General features: G+C 50.6%; 1 protein-coding gene across 3 annotated transcripts in view; it reads right to left on the bottom strand.

Annotated features, from left to right (window-relative positions):
* Positions 1–5,551, bottom strand: part of DTX2 (deltex E3 ubiquitin ligase 2) — a 34,535-nt gene extending 28,984 nt beyond the window's left edge. For all 3 annotated transcript variants that reach the window (XM_030230880.2, XM_030230881.2, XM_030230883.2), the window contains exons 1-2: positions 5,466–5,551; positions 302–685 (exon numbers count right to left, since the gene is read on the bottom strand). In XM_030230880.2, coding sequence (XP_030086740.2) covers positions 302–608 — 307 coding nt within the window. In that variant the 5' untranslated portion in view covers positions 609–685; positions 5,466–5,551. The remainder of the gene's footprint in view (positions 1–301; positions 686–5,465) is intronic.
* Positions 5,552–13,876: the final 8,325 nt, after the last annotated feature.

The raw sequence follows: 13,876 nt of genomic DNA, 5'->3' as shown, positions 1-13,876 counted from the left end.
GAATGGATTGGGGGGGAGGGAAGTTTCCAGCTCTCAGAGCTCTGGCTCACAGGCTGGGAGCTCCAGGGGTCCCCTGATGATGATCCTGAAGAGATCGTGGCTGTCTGCCCGCACCTAGCTCCAAAGATTTTTCCACACTGGGCAGCAGACAGCGTTAGGAGAGCAGCAGATGCTGCTCAGATGCTCACAGAGCTGCCCAGCGTGGTAGCAAACAACAGAGCTTTTCAGGGCTCTCACACACAGAACAAGGCCCTGCTTGTCCCCAAGCACACCAGCAGAAGGGTTGGGGAAGCCCCCTTACCTGTATCCTGTCTGAATTGTGTCAAGCTTGGAATGTCGATGACATAGGGAGCCAAGGCGGGATCCGCGTGTCCCAAAGGGATGCTGCTGACCAGCCCCGACCCTGAGCGCCGGCCCTTCTGCTGAGAGGCCTGGATAACCTGCTCAATGTAGCTGCAGACATTGCCTCGGTACGGCCTCCACCTGCCAAATTCATCCTGCCATTCCCACACTGCCACCGCCGTGGAGCCGCTGCCGTGCCCGGGGGCAGAAGCGGGCGGGCCCGACGGCCCGGCTGAGCCGCTTCCCGCTCCCTGAGCTGCTGCCATGCTCCTCCCTGAGCTCCAGGCACACCGCGGTTGGAAGTGGCAGCTGAGATGGCCTTACACCATTTTCTCCTGGGGACCTGCAGCAAGAAACAGAGAGGACAGGGAGCTGAGCATGACGTCCTAAATTGCCCCACCCCACATCCACATCACACAAGCCATCTGAGAGGGAAACAAGCTCTGGCTTTCACAGAGGATGTTCACTATGGATTTAGGAGACTCCAGAGAAGCAGACTGGCCTTAAAACCCTCTGGCTGAGGGTGAGTGAGGTACCACCACTCACTCCCTGCCAGTGCTGGCAACTTCTGCTAACTGAGGGCAAACACTCTTCAGGGAGACTCTGTTCCCCATGGTTTGTGGCACCAAACACCACCTGAGTCACCCGAGATCTGCACCAAACCAACCCGGAGCCACTGCTGATCTGTGTCAGGCAGACCTGCAAGCCTTGGCATGAGCTCAGACAAACACTCATTAGCCAGCAGCATGCCAAGGCAAGCTGCCATTCTGCCCCTTCCCCATGCTCAGCATGCTCCTGGCAGCATCACACTGACCACCCCAACGTGAGCTGCCAAGTCCTGGCCAAACACTCATTCACAGAAATTACTGAGTTACACAAATGGTTCCCAAACTCTTCACACTGATCTAAGCTCCAGGGCTACACCATCAGCTCCATTCAAGCTTCTCACCACTTAGTTTTGGCCCAGGATTAGTCCTGTGACTCCTGTGCAACACTACACATGCAAACGAAGCCAGAAGACAACTCTTTATGCACAGTTTGCAAATCACAGTACAAACTCTTCTTTAGCTCAGTGTGATCCCAGCAAAAAAACAGATGGGAAGGAGTACAAGAGAACCAGGAGGAACACAGGGCATAATCAACTGCCTGTGCCGAGGGCATTGATTTAGTAGGTCCTCAAGATCTAAGCACACCAGCACACCTATTTGCAGCTTCTCAGGTTGGAAAACAAGGAACATCTTGAAGCCAGGGACAATCAGCACTAGAGACTCAAGCCCTTAAGAGATTATTTGAAGAAGAACAGAGAAAGGGTAGGAGCCCAGAAACCAGACAAAGACATAAAGGACAGTGAATAAATTCCAACAAGAAGAGATCACCACTCTCAGCCCCCAAGGGATGTAAAAAGAACAGATCCAAAGGCATCACGTGATCACCGAGAGACACCAGAGGTCTGATATTTGACATTCCTTGTCTGTTGTTTCATTCCAAAGAATCCTGTCCAAACTATCTGCACACACATCTGTCCAAATACTGGACAACCACTTGGAGATCCCCATGCTGGTGCTCGTGTGTAGGTGGATTTGGCTGTGAATGAGTGAAACTCATTTTGTTTTAAAATAAATTCGCCTTCTCCCTTCTGAGGTCTCACGTCATTGATTGCTCGCTTAACTCCCAGCAGTCAGCAGGGAGCCTTGAGCTTCCTTCCCATCCAACGGAAAAGTTCAGGTCTCCCAAGAGGCAGAGCAGCAGTGGGTGGCTTCCACTGGAGGATGCCATCTGCACAGAGAATGATATCCCTGCCGGATGGGGGAAGATCCCACGCTCCGTGGAGCGTCCCATCCATCATGCCCGTGTGGCTTGATAGCTTAAAAAAGACAGAGGAGAGTGAGCACAGAACAGACACACCCACACGTCTGCATTTATAAGAGGAAGGCAACAGTTTCCCCAGGAATTCAGTGTAAATTAGTTTATGAGCTGCTCTGAGATTTTTATACAACACTCTCAGCTCAACTGGTCGTGGTGACAAACTGAGATCACCAAAATCCTACCCTGGTCTCTGCTATTAATCTTTTCCTTGCAATCCATTGTCACCTAACACACCAAGGACAGTTATTTCACTGCTCAAAACAGCAAATTAAGACTTAAGGTATCAAATCCAACACCTGCTTCTGCCACTTCTTTTTATGGCAGGTTTCACACCAACATTTTTTCAGCTCAAGGACCACCAGCATTGTCCATGCTCAACTCAAGAGCAAAAGCCAGGCTGTGGCATTTTCTGTCCCACCCACCTGCACGAGGTGCTCTGAACCCCAAATACAGAACCAACACCGTTTTTCCCCCCAAAGTTGTTACCAAACATTCATGAGCAGCCACACGCAGAGAAGAGCGAGGCTGTGAGGAGGGAGTCACCAGTTTGTTTTCCTTCCTTTCTGAAGCAGCAGCAGGAAATGCAAACAAGCAGACACCGCGGCAGAAAAGCCACCTCCTTCCCGTGCCCCTCACACTCGCGGGGGTAACAGCTGGGTGACAACAGCCTGTCCCTCACCTGGGGGTGGCACTGATGCTGTGAATCCTGGACCACACGTGAAGGAGCCCGGGCTGGCTGCACGTGAGTGTCGCGTGCTCCAGCATCCACTTCCCCATCGGAGTGGAAAAATATTTCCTGTGCTGGGACTGCTGCTCCAAAGGAGGAGCGAGGGGCGTATTTCAGCCTCCTGCCAGTTCTTGCTGAAAGCTGATGGAGCCAGCAGCTGTTTGCATGGATTGGGAAGCGAGGAATGTGGGAGAGCATCAGTAAGCCAGAATTACACAAGTCCTGGAGTTATGGCAAATAACAAAGAAAAGGCCTAAAGTTGCAGTTCCTGATTTCTCTTTGAGAATTCAGCAGCACACAAATTGTAAAAGTTGAGAGATTCAATATTGGAGCTGCTTGTACAGTGTTCAGCATTATACCACAGCAGAAAGGGATTGGGGAAGAGTGGGACGTGGTTTGGGATGTCTTACACATCCCAGCTCACTTTACTCAAATCCCATGGACTAGAACACTTCACCTCAAGCTTTAAAAATACCTTGAAAAGCTGAAATTCACATCAACCCTAAAAGCTCTTATTCACCAACAGTCATGGCTCCAGTGAGAAATCCTCTGGGCCACCCTTCCTCCAGTGAAAACAAAACCCTGGCTAATTCAAGTGCAGACTTAAATATTCCAGACAGATGCCCTTCACTTTGAAAGTATTTGGTAACACTGCCTCAGAGCTTGAGTGTGGATTTGCTTGGTTGGAACTTTACGCCCAGCACAACCCCTGAAACATTCGTCCACATGGCTTTAATTGGGGACTTGGACAGGAAAAAAACTGAGTGCATTTCAGATGTATTTTCCAGCAGCTTCACTCCCTGCTCCTCAAACTCCAGCAAATGGTGGTGAGAAAGCTGGAGAACAGGAATTAAAGCCTTTGAAAGCTGTGTTTAATTCTCTGCTCTACTTCCAGAAAGCAGAATTTTCTTTCACTTTAAAGGCAGGATCTTAAAATTCATGGGTCTGAGATGATTTCTAAAAATGCCAACTCCTTTTGTTAAGTTTCTAAACTTGAATTGCCAGCGCTGATAAAAGTTATCACGAAATGCAAGCTTGTACCTGCAAAAGAAAAGGAGCCTTGGGAGCTCTTGAGCTGGGCTGAATTAAAAATAAAAACCACCAGATTGGTAAAATAGAGAGTTTTCAGCAGGTTGTTCAGAAAAGAGAGTGCCCAAGAGAGATCGTTAAGCATCACGACATCACTTTGAGAGACAGGACTGGGAGGGCACCAAAGATCCCATGGAAAGAGATTACACAGGGATTAGGGGAGCACACAAAGCACAGGAAGGCCACAGGGCTGCAGTAAAACGTGACCCTGTGCAGGGGGCACGACTGGAGCAGCATTACAGGTGCCGTGTGCCCTCCTCCGATCCCAAACTAGAACCACCACACCAGCTGAGCTACACTTCTGGGCACAGCAAAACCCAATGCAACAGGGTTGGAAGCTGTTGCCAGGTAATTCACACTCAAACACACTTTTCCTTACACAAGCACCCAGCACCGATTAGCACCAACCAAAGAGAAAGAAAAGAGCTCGGCAGCAGGGAAGGGTCACAGTACTAACTCCAAGCACGCAGTTCCATCCCAGTCCTGCCCTCTCTCAGCCTCTGCTGATCCTCACGGCACAAGGTGGCTGGGTTGACAGCCAAAACAACAGAAGAAATAACCCGGCTGCTCCAAGTCTGGACTGCTTCCATTCAAAACAAGCTTTTAAGCAAGTTCCCCTCGGAGGGGGAAAATAGAGACGGCAACTGAGGCGGAACAAAGCGTTTGCCTGTCAGTTAAGCCGAGGGCTGGCTTCGGGCACGGGTGACTTGAGAAATGAGGCAGCGACAGGAGGGCAGGTACACGCAGACACAGATCCCACCTGGACACGGGATCTCACCGCACTTTACGTCCAACCCGACCGCTCCTGGCTCCTTCTGGGCACCCAGGCGGGTTATTATTTGAGGGGAGATCACTGATTTGTGAGGCGAGAACCTGGCACCATCTGAAGGGCTCCCCCAGCTCCCCCACGGCTCCGCTCGTGGCAGGAGCTCCTGGAGCTCCGGAACGGCCAAGCCGGTTCCGCCTGAGAAGCCGGCGGCTCGGGCCCGGCCCGGCAGGGGCCACCCGCCCCTCAGGGAGCTCCCCCCGGCCCTGGGTAGCACCGCCACCACCGCAGCCGCCTGCTGTCTCCCACCGGCACCCGGTACCACGGACACCCCCGGGCCCCACGCGTGCCGCGGGGTGTCCGGGCGACACCGACGGCTCCGGAAGCTGCGGCGGGGCGCGGGCCTGGTGAGAGGGGAACAGCGCCCGTGCCCGCGGGCCCACGGGACCCCAGGCAGGCCGGGCCCGGAGCGGCCGCAACGGCCCCGGCGGTCCCTCGCGAACGGCCCGGGCTGCGCGGTACAGCGAACGGGGTGCCGGGGGTGCCCGCCCACGGGTGCCCGCCCCGCGAAGCACAGCACAGCCCAGACCAGCCCAGCGCAGCTCCCCGTCCTGGCGCCGCTGTCCCGCTGTCCTCCGGTCCCGCCACCCCTCACCCGCCCCCCCGGCCCCTCACCCCGAGCAGGGCCCGGTGCTGCCGCTCCCGGCCCGCGGTCACGGAACCTCCGCGCGTGCGCACGAGAGACCGCCGGGGGACAGGCTGAGGGGCGGGGCCGAGAGGGCGGGGCCATGCGGGGCGGGAGGGACGTGATTGGTGGAGGCGTGAGGGAGAGGAGCGGCGAGCGTGAGGGGGTGCGGGAGCGAGGCTGGTAATGAGTGATAATGAATATGGTAATGAGTGTGATAAAGAGTGTGAGTGTGCGGGACCGAGTGTGGTAGTGAGTGTGATAATAAGTGTGATAATGAGTATGAGTGTGTGGAACCGAGTGTGGTAATGAATGTGAGGGACCGAGGGTGCTAATGAGTGTGAGTGTGCTGAACCGAGTGTGGTAATGAGTGTGATAATGAGTGTGAGTGTGCTGAACCGAGTGTGGTAATGAGTATGGTAATGCGTGTGTGATAGTGATAATGAGCGTGTGTGATACTGTGTGATAGTGCGAGTGACAATGCGTGACAGTGAGTGTGACAATGAGCGTGTGATAGTGACTCTGTGTGTGATGGTGTATAATAGTGTGAGATAGTGTGTCATAGCCAGCGTGCCTGTGAGTGTGATAGTGTATGATAATGAGTGTGTGAATGAATGCGTGCCATAGGGAGTGTGAATAGATGAGGAAAAGTGACTCTGTAAATGATAGTGACAGTGACAGTGTGTGTGAGAGAGAACTGGCGGTATGTGTATGTGGCATAGTGGGGGTGTAAGTAAGTGTGACAGTGTGTGTGATGGTGTGGGGGTGTGTGACTGTGCACGAATGTGGTATTGTCCATGTGAGTGTGATATTGTCCATGTGAGTGTGATATTGTCCATGTCAGTGTGATATTGTCCATGTGAGTGTGATACCATACGTGTGAGCGTGAGCATGGGTAGTACTGGGGGGATGAGATGCTCTGTGTGCAGGGGATTCTGTGTGGGATGGGCTCTGTGTGTCTATGTATGATGGGCTCTGTGTGTGTGGGATGGGATGGGATGTCTGTGTGTGTGTGTGTGTTGCACACCACCAGTGCAGCCTCTCCTGCAGTTTAACACCTCTGGGAGCTCCTGTGGGAATGGGAATGTGGCAGGACCCCTGGAGCCAGATCCAGCCTGCATTCATCAGCAGCTCACCACCCTGAGGGTTTAGCTTAGATCCCAGTAACTCCCAAGCAAAGCCCTGTTCCTTGTTTGGGGTGAGGATGGTGCAACATGACCCTGTGTGCCACAGATCTCTCCAAGGACACAGCACTGCTCCCTCCCAGCTGCTGCTCCTCCATCACCACCCTTGCAGGATGTGTGTGTTTATTTAGGAATTCCTTTGATCCTGGAGCACCTTGGAGGGTGCTGCATCATTTCTTCATGATCTCTTAGAGGCAGGTCAGACCCCACCTGGGTTTTCCCCTTTCCTAGGACCCCCTCCAAGACCTCAGCAGCAGTGGTTAAAGAACCACAGAACCAGAGAATCATTTAGGCTGAAAATGACCCTTAAGATCACCATCGTTCCTTCTGAACCAGGAAGTGATCAAATGACTTGAAACCTCCCTGGACTTTACTCCCAGCAGCACTGATTCACCCATGCCATGATACACCTGCCATAAAAGGTTTATAAAATAAAGAGGGTTATGTTTGGAGTCAGTAGTCAGAAAAAAAAAATCTATAGAAGCACTTTATACTGTGGAATGGAGGATATAATAAAATTCTTCTTCCAGGGTTAAAGATGTGAGACTCATTTTTACAGAGCCTGAATAAATTTGTTTTTCATCCCAAAATGTGCAGTGCCAAGCACAAAACCACAACAGCTCCAGTGAAAACCCTCTGGAGCGGCATCCCCCCACAGCTCAGCCTCGTATGCAAATGCCCATGGATTTCTCTGCTCCAGGATGGATGAGACTGTCACATTCTTGCGTTCAAAATACTCACCAAGTACTAATAATTGCCAGAAGTGATTGATAGCCTGCTTGTAATGTGTCTGCTTAAGCAATAAGCTTCACATTTACAGCTCAGGTGCTTGGGATTCCTGTCTCCTGCGGCTGTAATTAGAAACTGGAGAGAAATGCAGAGGGTTTTTGTTTTGTTTTGGTTTTTTTTTTTTCTGAAAAATAGATAGGAATGCTTCATAAAGCCATGCTGGGAGCAGACTATGTGATCCATGGGGTTGCATGGGTGGACAGGTATGAAATATCCTGTGATCCTAACTAGGAAAAGGTTTCAGGGAGATTTGAGGATGGTCAAGAAGGGTTTCTGTTGAGTCTTTCAGACCTTTGTGGTATGGCTGGGAGATAAAGGGGTGCTCCCAGTGAGGAGTCCTGGCTGGTGAGAGAGGATGGGCGAGGCCTCAGGGTTATGCTCCAGGGCTGAAGGTGCTACTGATAAGGGCTGCAGGGTGGGGGACAGCAGAGGTGAATTGGGTGCAGCTCCTGGGTGGAGGGAGATAAGGCAGCCAGGTGGTGGCTGAGCTGTGGGAAGAGTCTTAAGTTGCATTGGATTTATTTAATTTTTTTATTTTTGAGCAGGGATTCATGATCTGATTTAGCATCAGGGTCCCTGGAGGGTTTTGCCAGGCACAGTGAGTGGCTCAGCTACCTCACCTCAGCAGTACAAGTGCATGGCTGGTCCTCAGTCTCCCTTTTCTCACACCTCTCCCCTGAAAGGAGTTAACAGAACCATGGGCAACATGAATGAGGGGTCTGGTGACCAGCTGAGCCTGTCAGACACCACTGCACAACTTCCTCCAGCTGGTGGGAGGGTGGCTGTAAAGACTCTCGATGATCCCAAAGTCCAAAAGGGGAACCTCAATGTCCTGCTGTCCCTAGGGACCCTGTTTTCACAGGGATGCAGACCTCACAATCCCAACTGCCTGCAAAAATATTTTATATTTTACATGGTTTTTACCTTAATGATCTCCAGATTTTAACATAGTCCCTTATGCTTTTTTCTTTTTTCCCAGCTGGATCCCTTTCTCCCCATGCTGTTCTTTCCCACACCCTTCTCTGCATGCTCCCCAAATCAGTATGCAAACCACTGAGTCCTCCAACAAGGCATCACCTCCTGTCTGATCCATCCAACACTGGAGTAACCAGCCAAATATTTGCCTTGCCCCTGCTCCTTTCCTTGCAGTGCTGCTGGAAGGCTGTTGAATTAATTTCTCCATGGCTGCTCCCTCTCACAGGGTTTTGGCTCGAGGTCCTACACTAATGTCTACAAAACCTGATGCTTGAGGCTGTGTTAAATTGCCAGGCTTAGCCTGGTGCTCCAGGGAATAGCCTGGCCACTTAGGAAGCTGCCTGTCCAAGCTCTGCTGGGATTGCTGCAGCACTTTCAATTCACAGCCCACTCGATTTCAGATTAATTTCCCTGAGCAGACAAACCCAAAGTGACAGGAATTAGAAAGAAATTCCTCTGCAGGCAAAGGATAATAGGTGAAATTTCATTTCATTTTCCTCTGCAGCAGCTGCTGCTGGTTCCTGCTAGGGGCCAGTGAGACAAAGCAGGGATGGATCTGGTGTGGGCATCCTCCTCCTGCTGGGTGACCTTGCTGTCCAACCCCTGGGATTTACCTGCTGAGAGGGACACGTTCCTCATCCCTGCTGGCAGTGGGACATGCCCCATGAGCTCAGCTCAGCTCTCCGTGTTCCACTGCCTGCCTTCTCTGGGGAAATCACAGAATCTTGAACAGTTTATGTTGGAAGGGACCAGCCCAGGTTGTTCCAGCCCCCTGCTATGGGCAGGGACACTTTCCACCATCCCAGGCTGCTCCAAGCCCCACTCAACCTGACCTTGAACACTTCCAGCATCCATATTTTCTCTGGGCAACCTGTGCCAGGGCTTCACCACACTCTTCATAAAACATTCTTTCATTCTGCCAATCCTAAATTTACCATTCTCAGTTGCAACCCCAGTCCCTTCTCCTGTCATCCTGACCCCGATCAAAGGGCTCTCTCCATCCCAGCCTTTGCTAAATCCAGCTGGGAAACTCTGGAGCCGAGTCCTCCGGGTTGTGTTGCTGTCTCACCCTCTCTGGCCACACTCAGCTCGCCATTAACGCTAATTAGGGGCAGAACTCATCCCGTTCTGCCTTCTTCCTGCATTTCCCAGTGGAGCTTTCCCGAATCCCAGCCTCTCCCAGCTTCTCCCTGCAGCTGCGTGCCACCTAGTGCACACTGAGCCGCGCAGCAGCCGCCAGGGCCGGCCATCCATCCCTCCCGAGCTTTCCTGGAGCTAAATCGAGACAGAAACTTCAAGGAATTTAGAGATTTTAAAGGAGCTAAGATTTAAGTTAGAGATAAGCTTTATTGGAGTTAATGAAAATCAATGGGTGGGCCTTGATGAGGTTAAGAGTTAGTAGTTAACTAATAATTGATTGCTTGTCAACACAATGTTTGGTTAGCTGGGTTTATAACGAAAAATTTAGAAACTGATAAATAGCTTTTGGGAACATAAGACAATTGTGGGCCTCCTATGTTCTGAAACCAACTGAGGACAGGGAATGGGAGTTCTACCAAGGGTTCATTTGTCATATTTGCATTGAAAATGTAGAAAGGTCAGAACGAGGAAGACTTCATTTGCTTCCTCATTTTGGGACGCCTCCCCATGAAAGCGACCACCGACCCATTTCAAGGAACAAACTACGCACGCTTAATAGCGTTTGAATTAATTATCATACGAGGAATGGGATGTACCAAAGTAATGAATATGTATTTGCATTTTGGGTATTCAGTGCTTGTACAGATAAAAGGACTCTGTAAATTGCAAATTGTAAATCACCTGTAAATTGCAGTGTGTATTTGGGAGCTATCCGCAATAAACATACACTTTCTAACTCTAAACTGTTAGAGAGTTTTTGTCCATCACAGTTGGATATCAGTTCTAGATCAATACCCAATTATTTTTAATAAATCAAAATGAACCTTTCTAGGTCCCTTCCAACCCAAGCTGTTCCATGCAGCGTCAGCCTCAGGAACGGCTTCTCCATCCCACGCAGGTTCCTGCACTGGCAGGTAGTGATGTCCCCCCATCTGTCTTGTCAGTCTGGCTGTTCCCACACAGCTCATGGCTTCCCAATCACCCACTTTGGCACGGTTTGGGCTCTCTGGAGTGAATCTAAAAGCATCAAGGCTGCGGCAGTCCCCTCTCGCAGCACAGTGAATGCCTTTGGTGACAGAGGGGACCCAGCTCCCTGTTTGCCATCCCGATGTGATTTGTTCCTGCCCTCCCCAGCCCTGGATGGAGGCTGGAGCCCAGGGCATGGCTCTGCTGCCCTCGGGAGAGGAGAGCCTCCTGTCAGAGCGTCCTTGGGCTGCTCCCTCCCACCTGCCCCAGGTGCTTTCTGTAGCGCCGGGCAGGAAGCAGAACAGATTAGGGAGGAACAAAGGTGATTTTGTCTGGGGAGGGGATGGGTACCTCTCCCCCAGCTCCAGCTTGCTGTAGCCCAGAGAGATGCTGAGCCTCTCTGGGGGCTTCCACTGCTCTTTCCTCAGCCCTGCTCTTCCTTCAGTCCTTATAAACTGCCAGAAAACACCTTAAAATTAACTCGTGGTTCCCAAATAGCACAGGAGTGTGCTGGGAGCACAGCTCCAGCTGCAACGAGGTGCGGCTTGATGTCAGGACAGGGAACAAAAATGGTATTTTTACAGAAAGATTTCCATCTTTCCCTTCTTCAAAGGCTGCTGGACACAGGCTGGTTTGGGTCTGAGAGCTGCCAGGACCCCACATTGCAGGGTCCCATGCCTGGCTGTGCCCTGGAGCAGCAGGAGGGGCAGAGGGATGAAGGGAGGCTCCATCCTGCTGAAAATGCAGCATTTTTCGTGCAGGTGCTTCCCAAAAGTGAAGGCAGCAGCAGGAGCCCCCTAAATACCCAGTGATTTAGCTCAGCAATCAGCAGGGGAATCCTGTCACTCTTTATACACCAGCTAATGGCTTGAAACAGCAACTGGTGTTCTCAGCCCCTTCTTTCCCTCCTGGCAGCAAGAAAATGCCTTTTGTTTCAGCTTATGTATTTTTCATATGGCACCAGGCCCTTCTTTACATCCCAAATGCATTTGTTGGTCTTGGTATAGCCTGGACAAATGAATTTATCTCTCTTCTCTGTGTTTTCCTAACTAATTGAAAAGGGGAATCACTTTGGAGTTTTGGTTTTTGTTTTGTTTTGTTTTGTTTTGTTTTCTGGAGGCCTTGTATTTTCTGCAGTTTCATGAGCCACTTGTCTTCCCCAGTTTCTACCCATGGCCAAACTGCTGCCAAGTAGAGAGGTCTGCTGGAGATGATGCCACCACTGCCATAGGAAGCTGCTTGTGGCACGTGGGGATGGCCATGAGTCCTCCAGCAGCTTCTCTCCCATGAGCATCTCTGGAGTGTCCTGGAGTGTCCCTGCCTGACTAGGCAGTGGACCATCAGGAAGCACAAAAAGAGCTTCTTTTTCTCCTGGCACACAAGAGAACAGCCTTGCTGTCCTGTGGAATTTTATAATTAGCCTTTCTTATGTTGTGGCTGCTCCTTGAATAAGGCTGGCTGTGTTTTCTTTTCCTCAGAGCAGTGTAATCCCCCAGCCTGATACTGCCAAGCCACTCAAAGCACACACAGGAACGATGAAGACATGGAAAAAGGCTGAGATGCTGCCCCAATGCCCAGAGAAATCCTGGATGGGGTGGAGAGCATCCCTGCATGTCCTGGTCTGCAAAACCTGGATGGGGATTAATGCTGGAGCTGATGATTCCCAATCCATGGGCCCTGGCAGACAGCCAGGAATGTGGGGAGTTTGTCAAAGTTTAGGCAAAACAGATTTAAAAGACACCTTTGAAACTTGCTCATGATCTGGTTAATTAGAACTTTGCTGCTACTGGGAAATACAAGTGCCTAATTGCTAATTACTGAATCCCTGCAAGAAAGGAGCAGCAGAAGCAGCTGGCGACAGTTGCAGCCAGAGCTGGCTTTGTGCAAAGTTAAAATACAAACCCCAGACTTTTTAGGGTATTTAGATGTCTGGGCTTTGCACAGGAGCAGGAGAAAAATCCAGCAGCAAGAGCCACAAGGCAAATTCTGTCTCCTGTGAGAAGGAGGGTAGGAATCCTGTGGCTCATAAAATCAACTTGTTCAAAGCCAAAAGCACACCAGGCTCCTCAAATTGCTGGGGAACTTGAAAATTCATAAGGCTGGGAAACCCAGTATGTTTGGAGATTTCTTTTCTGTGGTCTTCAAGGCTGCTGAGATCCAAGAGTTTTACATTATCTGGCCTTTACTTGCAATGATGGTTAAAATGGTTTAAAGGCTGTAATAGTTAAAAAATTATTAAATATACACTTTTTTTTTTTTTTTTTTAAATAGAGAGGTGCCCTGGTCAGGAGCAGAAGAAGACAACATGAATGTGTAGAGCAGAAGGTGGTGGAGGTGGATGGGGAAGGTTTCCAGCCACAGGACATCCCTCACCACAAGCTGAGAGCACAGGGATAGGTCAGGTCCCTCTAATGTCCTCAGCAGAGATGCCCTGGGTGGTCAGACAGGGAAAATCCTGTGAAAAGGGACCTCTAAAGGCAATTTCTTGCTTAGGAGCAGGCAGGGAAGACCATGGTTTGTCCAAGGAACAGGTCTCCAAGGCCCCCAGGCAGGGAAGGAGGTCAGAACCATCCCCTCCTGCTGCATCCCAGTGCTGGCTCAGGCACCGACAGAAGGAATTCCAGCCAGATGGTTATTGCTGACTTCCTCTCCAGGTGGGCACTCACACAGCCCAGGAGGGAGGTGGGAAGGAGCTGAAAAGCCCAAATCATCTGAAAAAGCTTCCTCCTTCCCCTCGAGGCGTAACCCGGGCTCTGCCAGCACCCAATTTAAGGATGTGTCCCTACCTGCCTCCCTGAAACCCGAGCCATTCCCTCCCTGCCATGACTCCTTAGCGGGCTTCCCTCTCTTCTCCTCTTTCTGCTTCTTCTTCCTCCTCTTCTCCCTTCTCCCTCTCTTTCTCCTTTGCTTTGAGGATGATCTGTCCCAGGATGGGTTGCAGGGCTGCCATCCTGCTGTAACCCAGCAGCAGCAGCCCCAAAACTGTGAAGGGATGACAGGCTGGAGCTGTTCCGTTGATGGATGAGATCAATTTTCTTCCCCCTTTTAAATTTTTTTAAAATTTACTAAGCAAGATCTCCCCTAAAGAAAAAAAAAAAATCCTGCCTTATCCCCATCCTATCTTACCAGGAATATTAATTTCAGTCGTTATTTTTGGATATTTTATAACTAACTAGCCAGCTCCTTTGTTTATTTCAAAAGAGGACGGATATTTCTGGGATTTGATACACCCATCTTTATACTGGAGAGAAAATACCAAACAGGTATGTGGATTTATGATGCTTTTTTTTTTAGGTCAGGGTGGTAATTACAAATAATGATCTGGCAAGGTGGTGGCAGCTGAAAAT

Source organism: Serinus canaria, chromosome 19, assembly GCF_022539315.1.
Source record: "Serinus canaria isolate serCan28SL12 chromosome 19, serCan2020, whole genome shotgun sequence".
Taxonomy (NCBI): Eukaryota; Metazoa; Chordata; class Aves; order Passeriformes; family Fringillidae; genus Serinus; species Serinus canaria.
The sequence above is the reverse complement of the archived record's forward strand: the minus strand, read 5'-3'. Positions and strand labels throughout refer to the sequence as shown.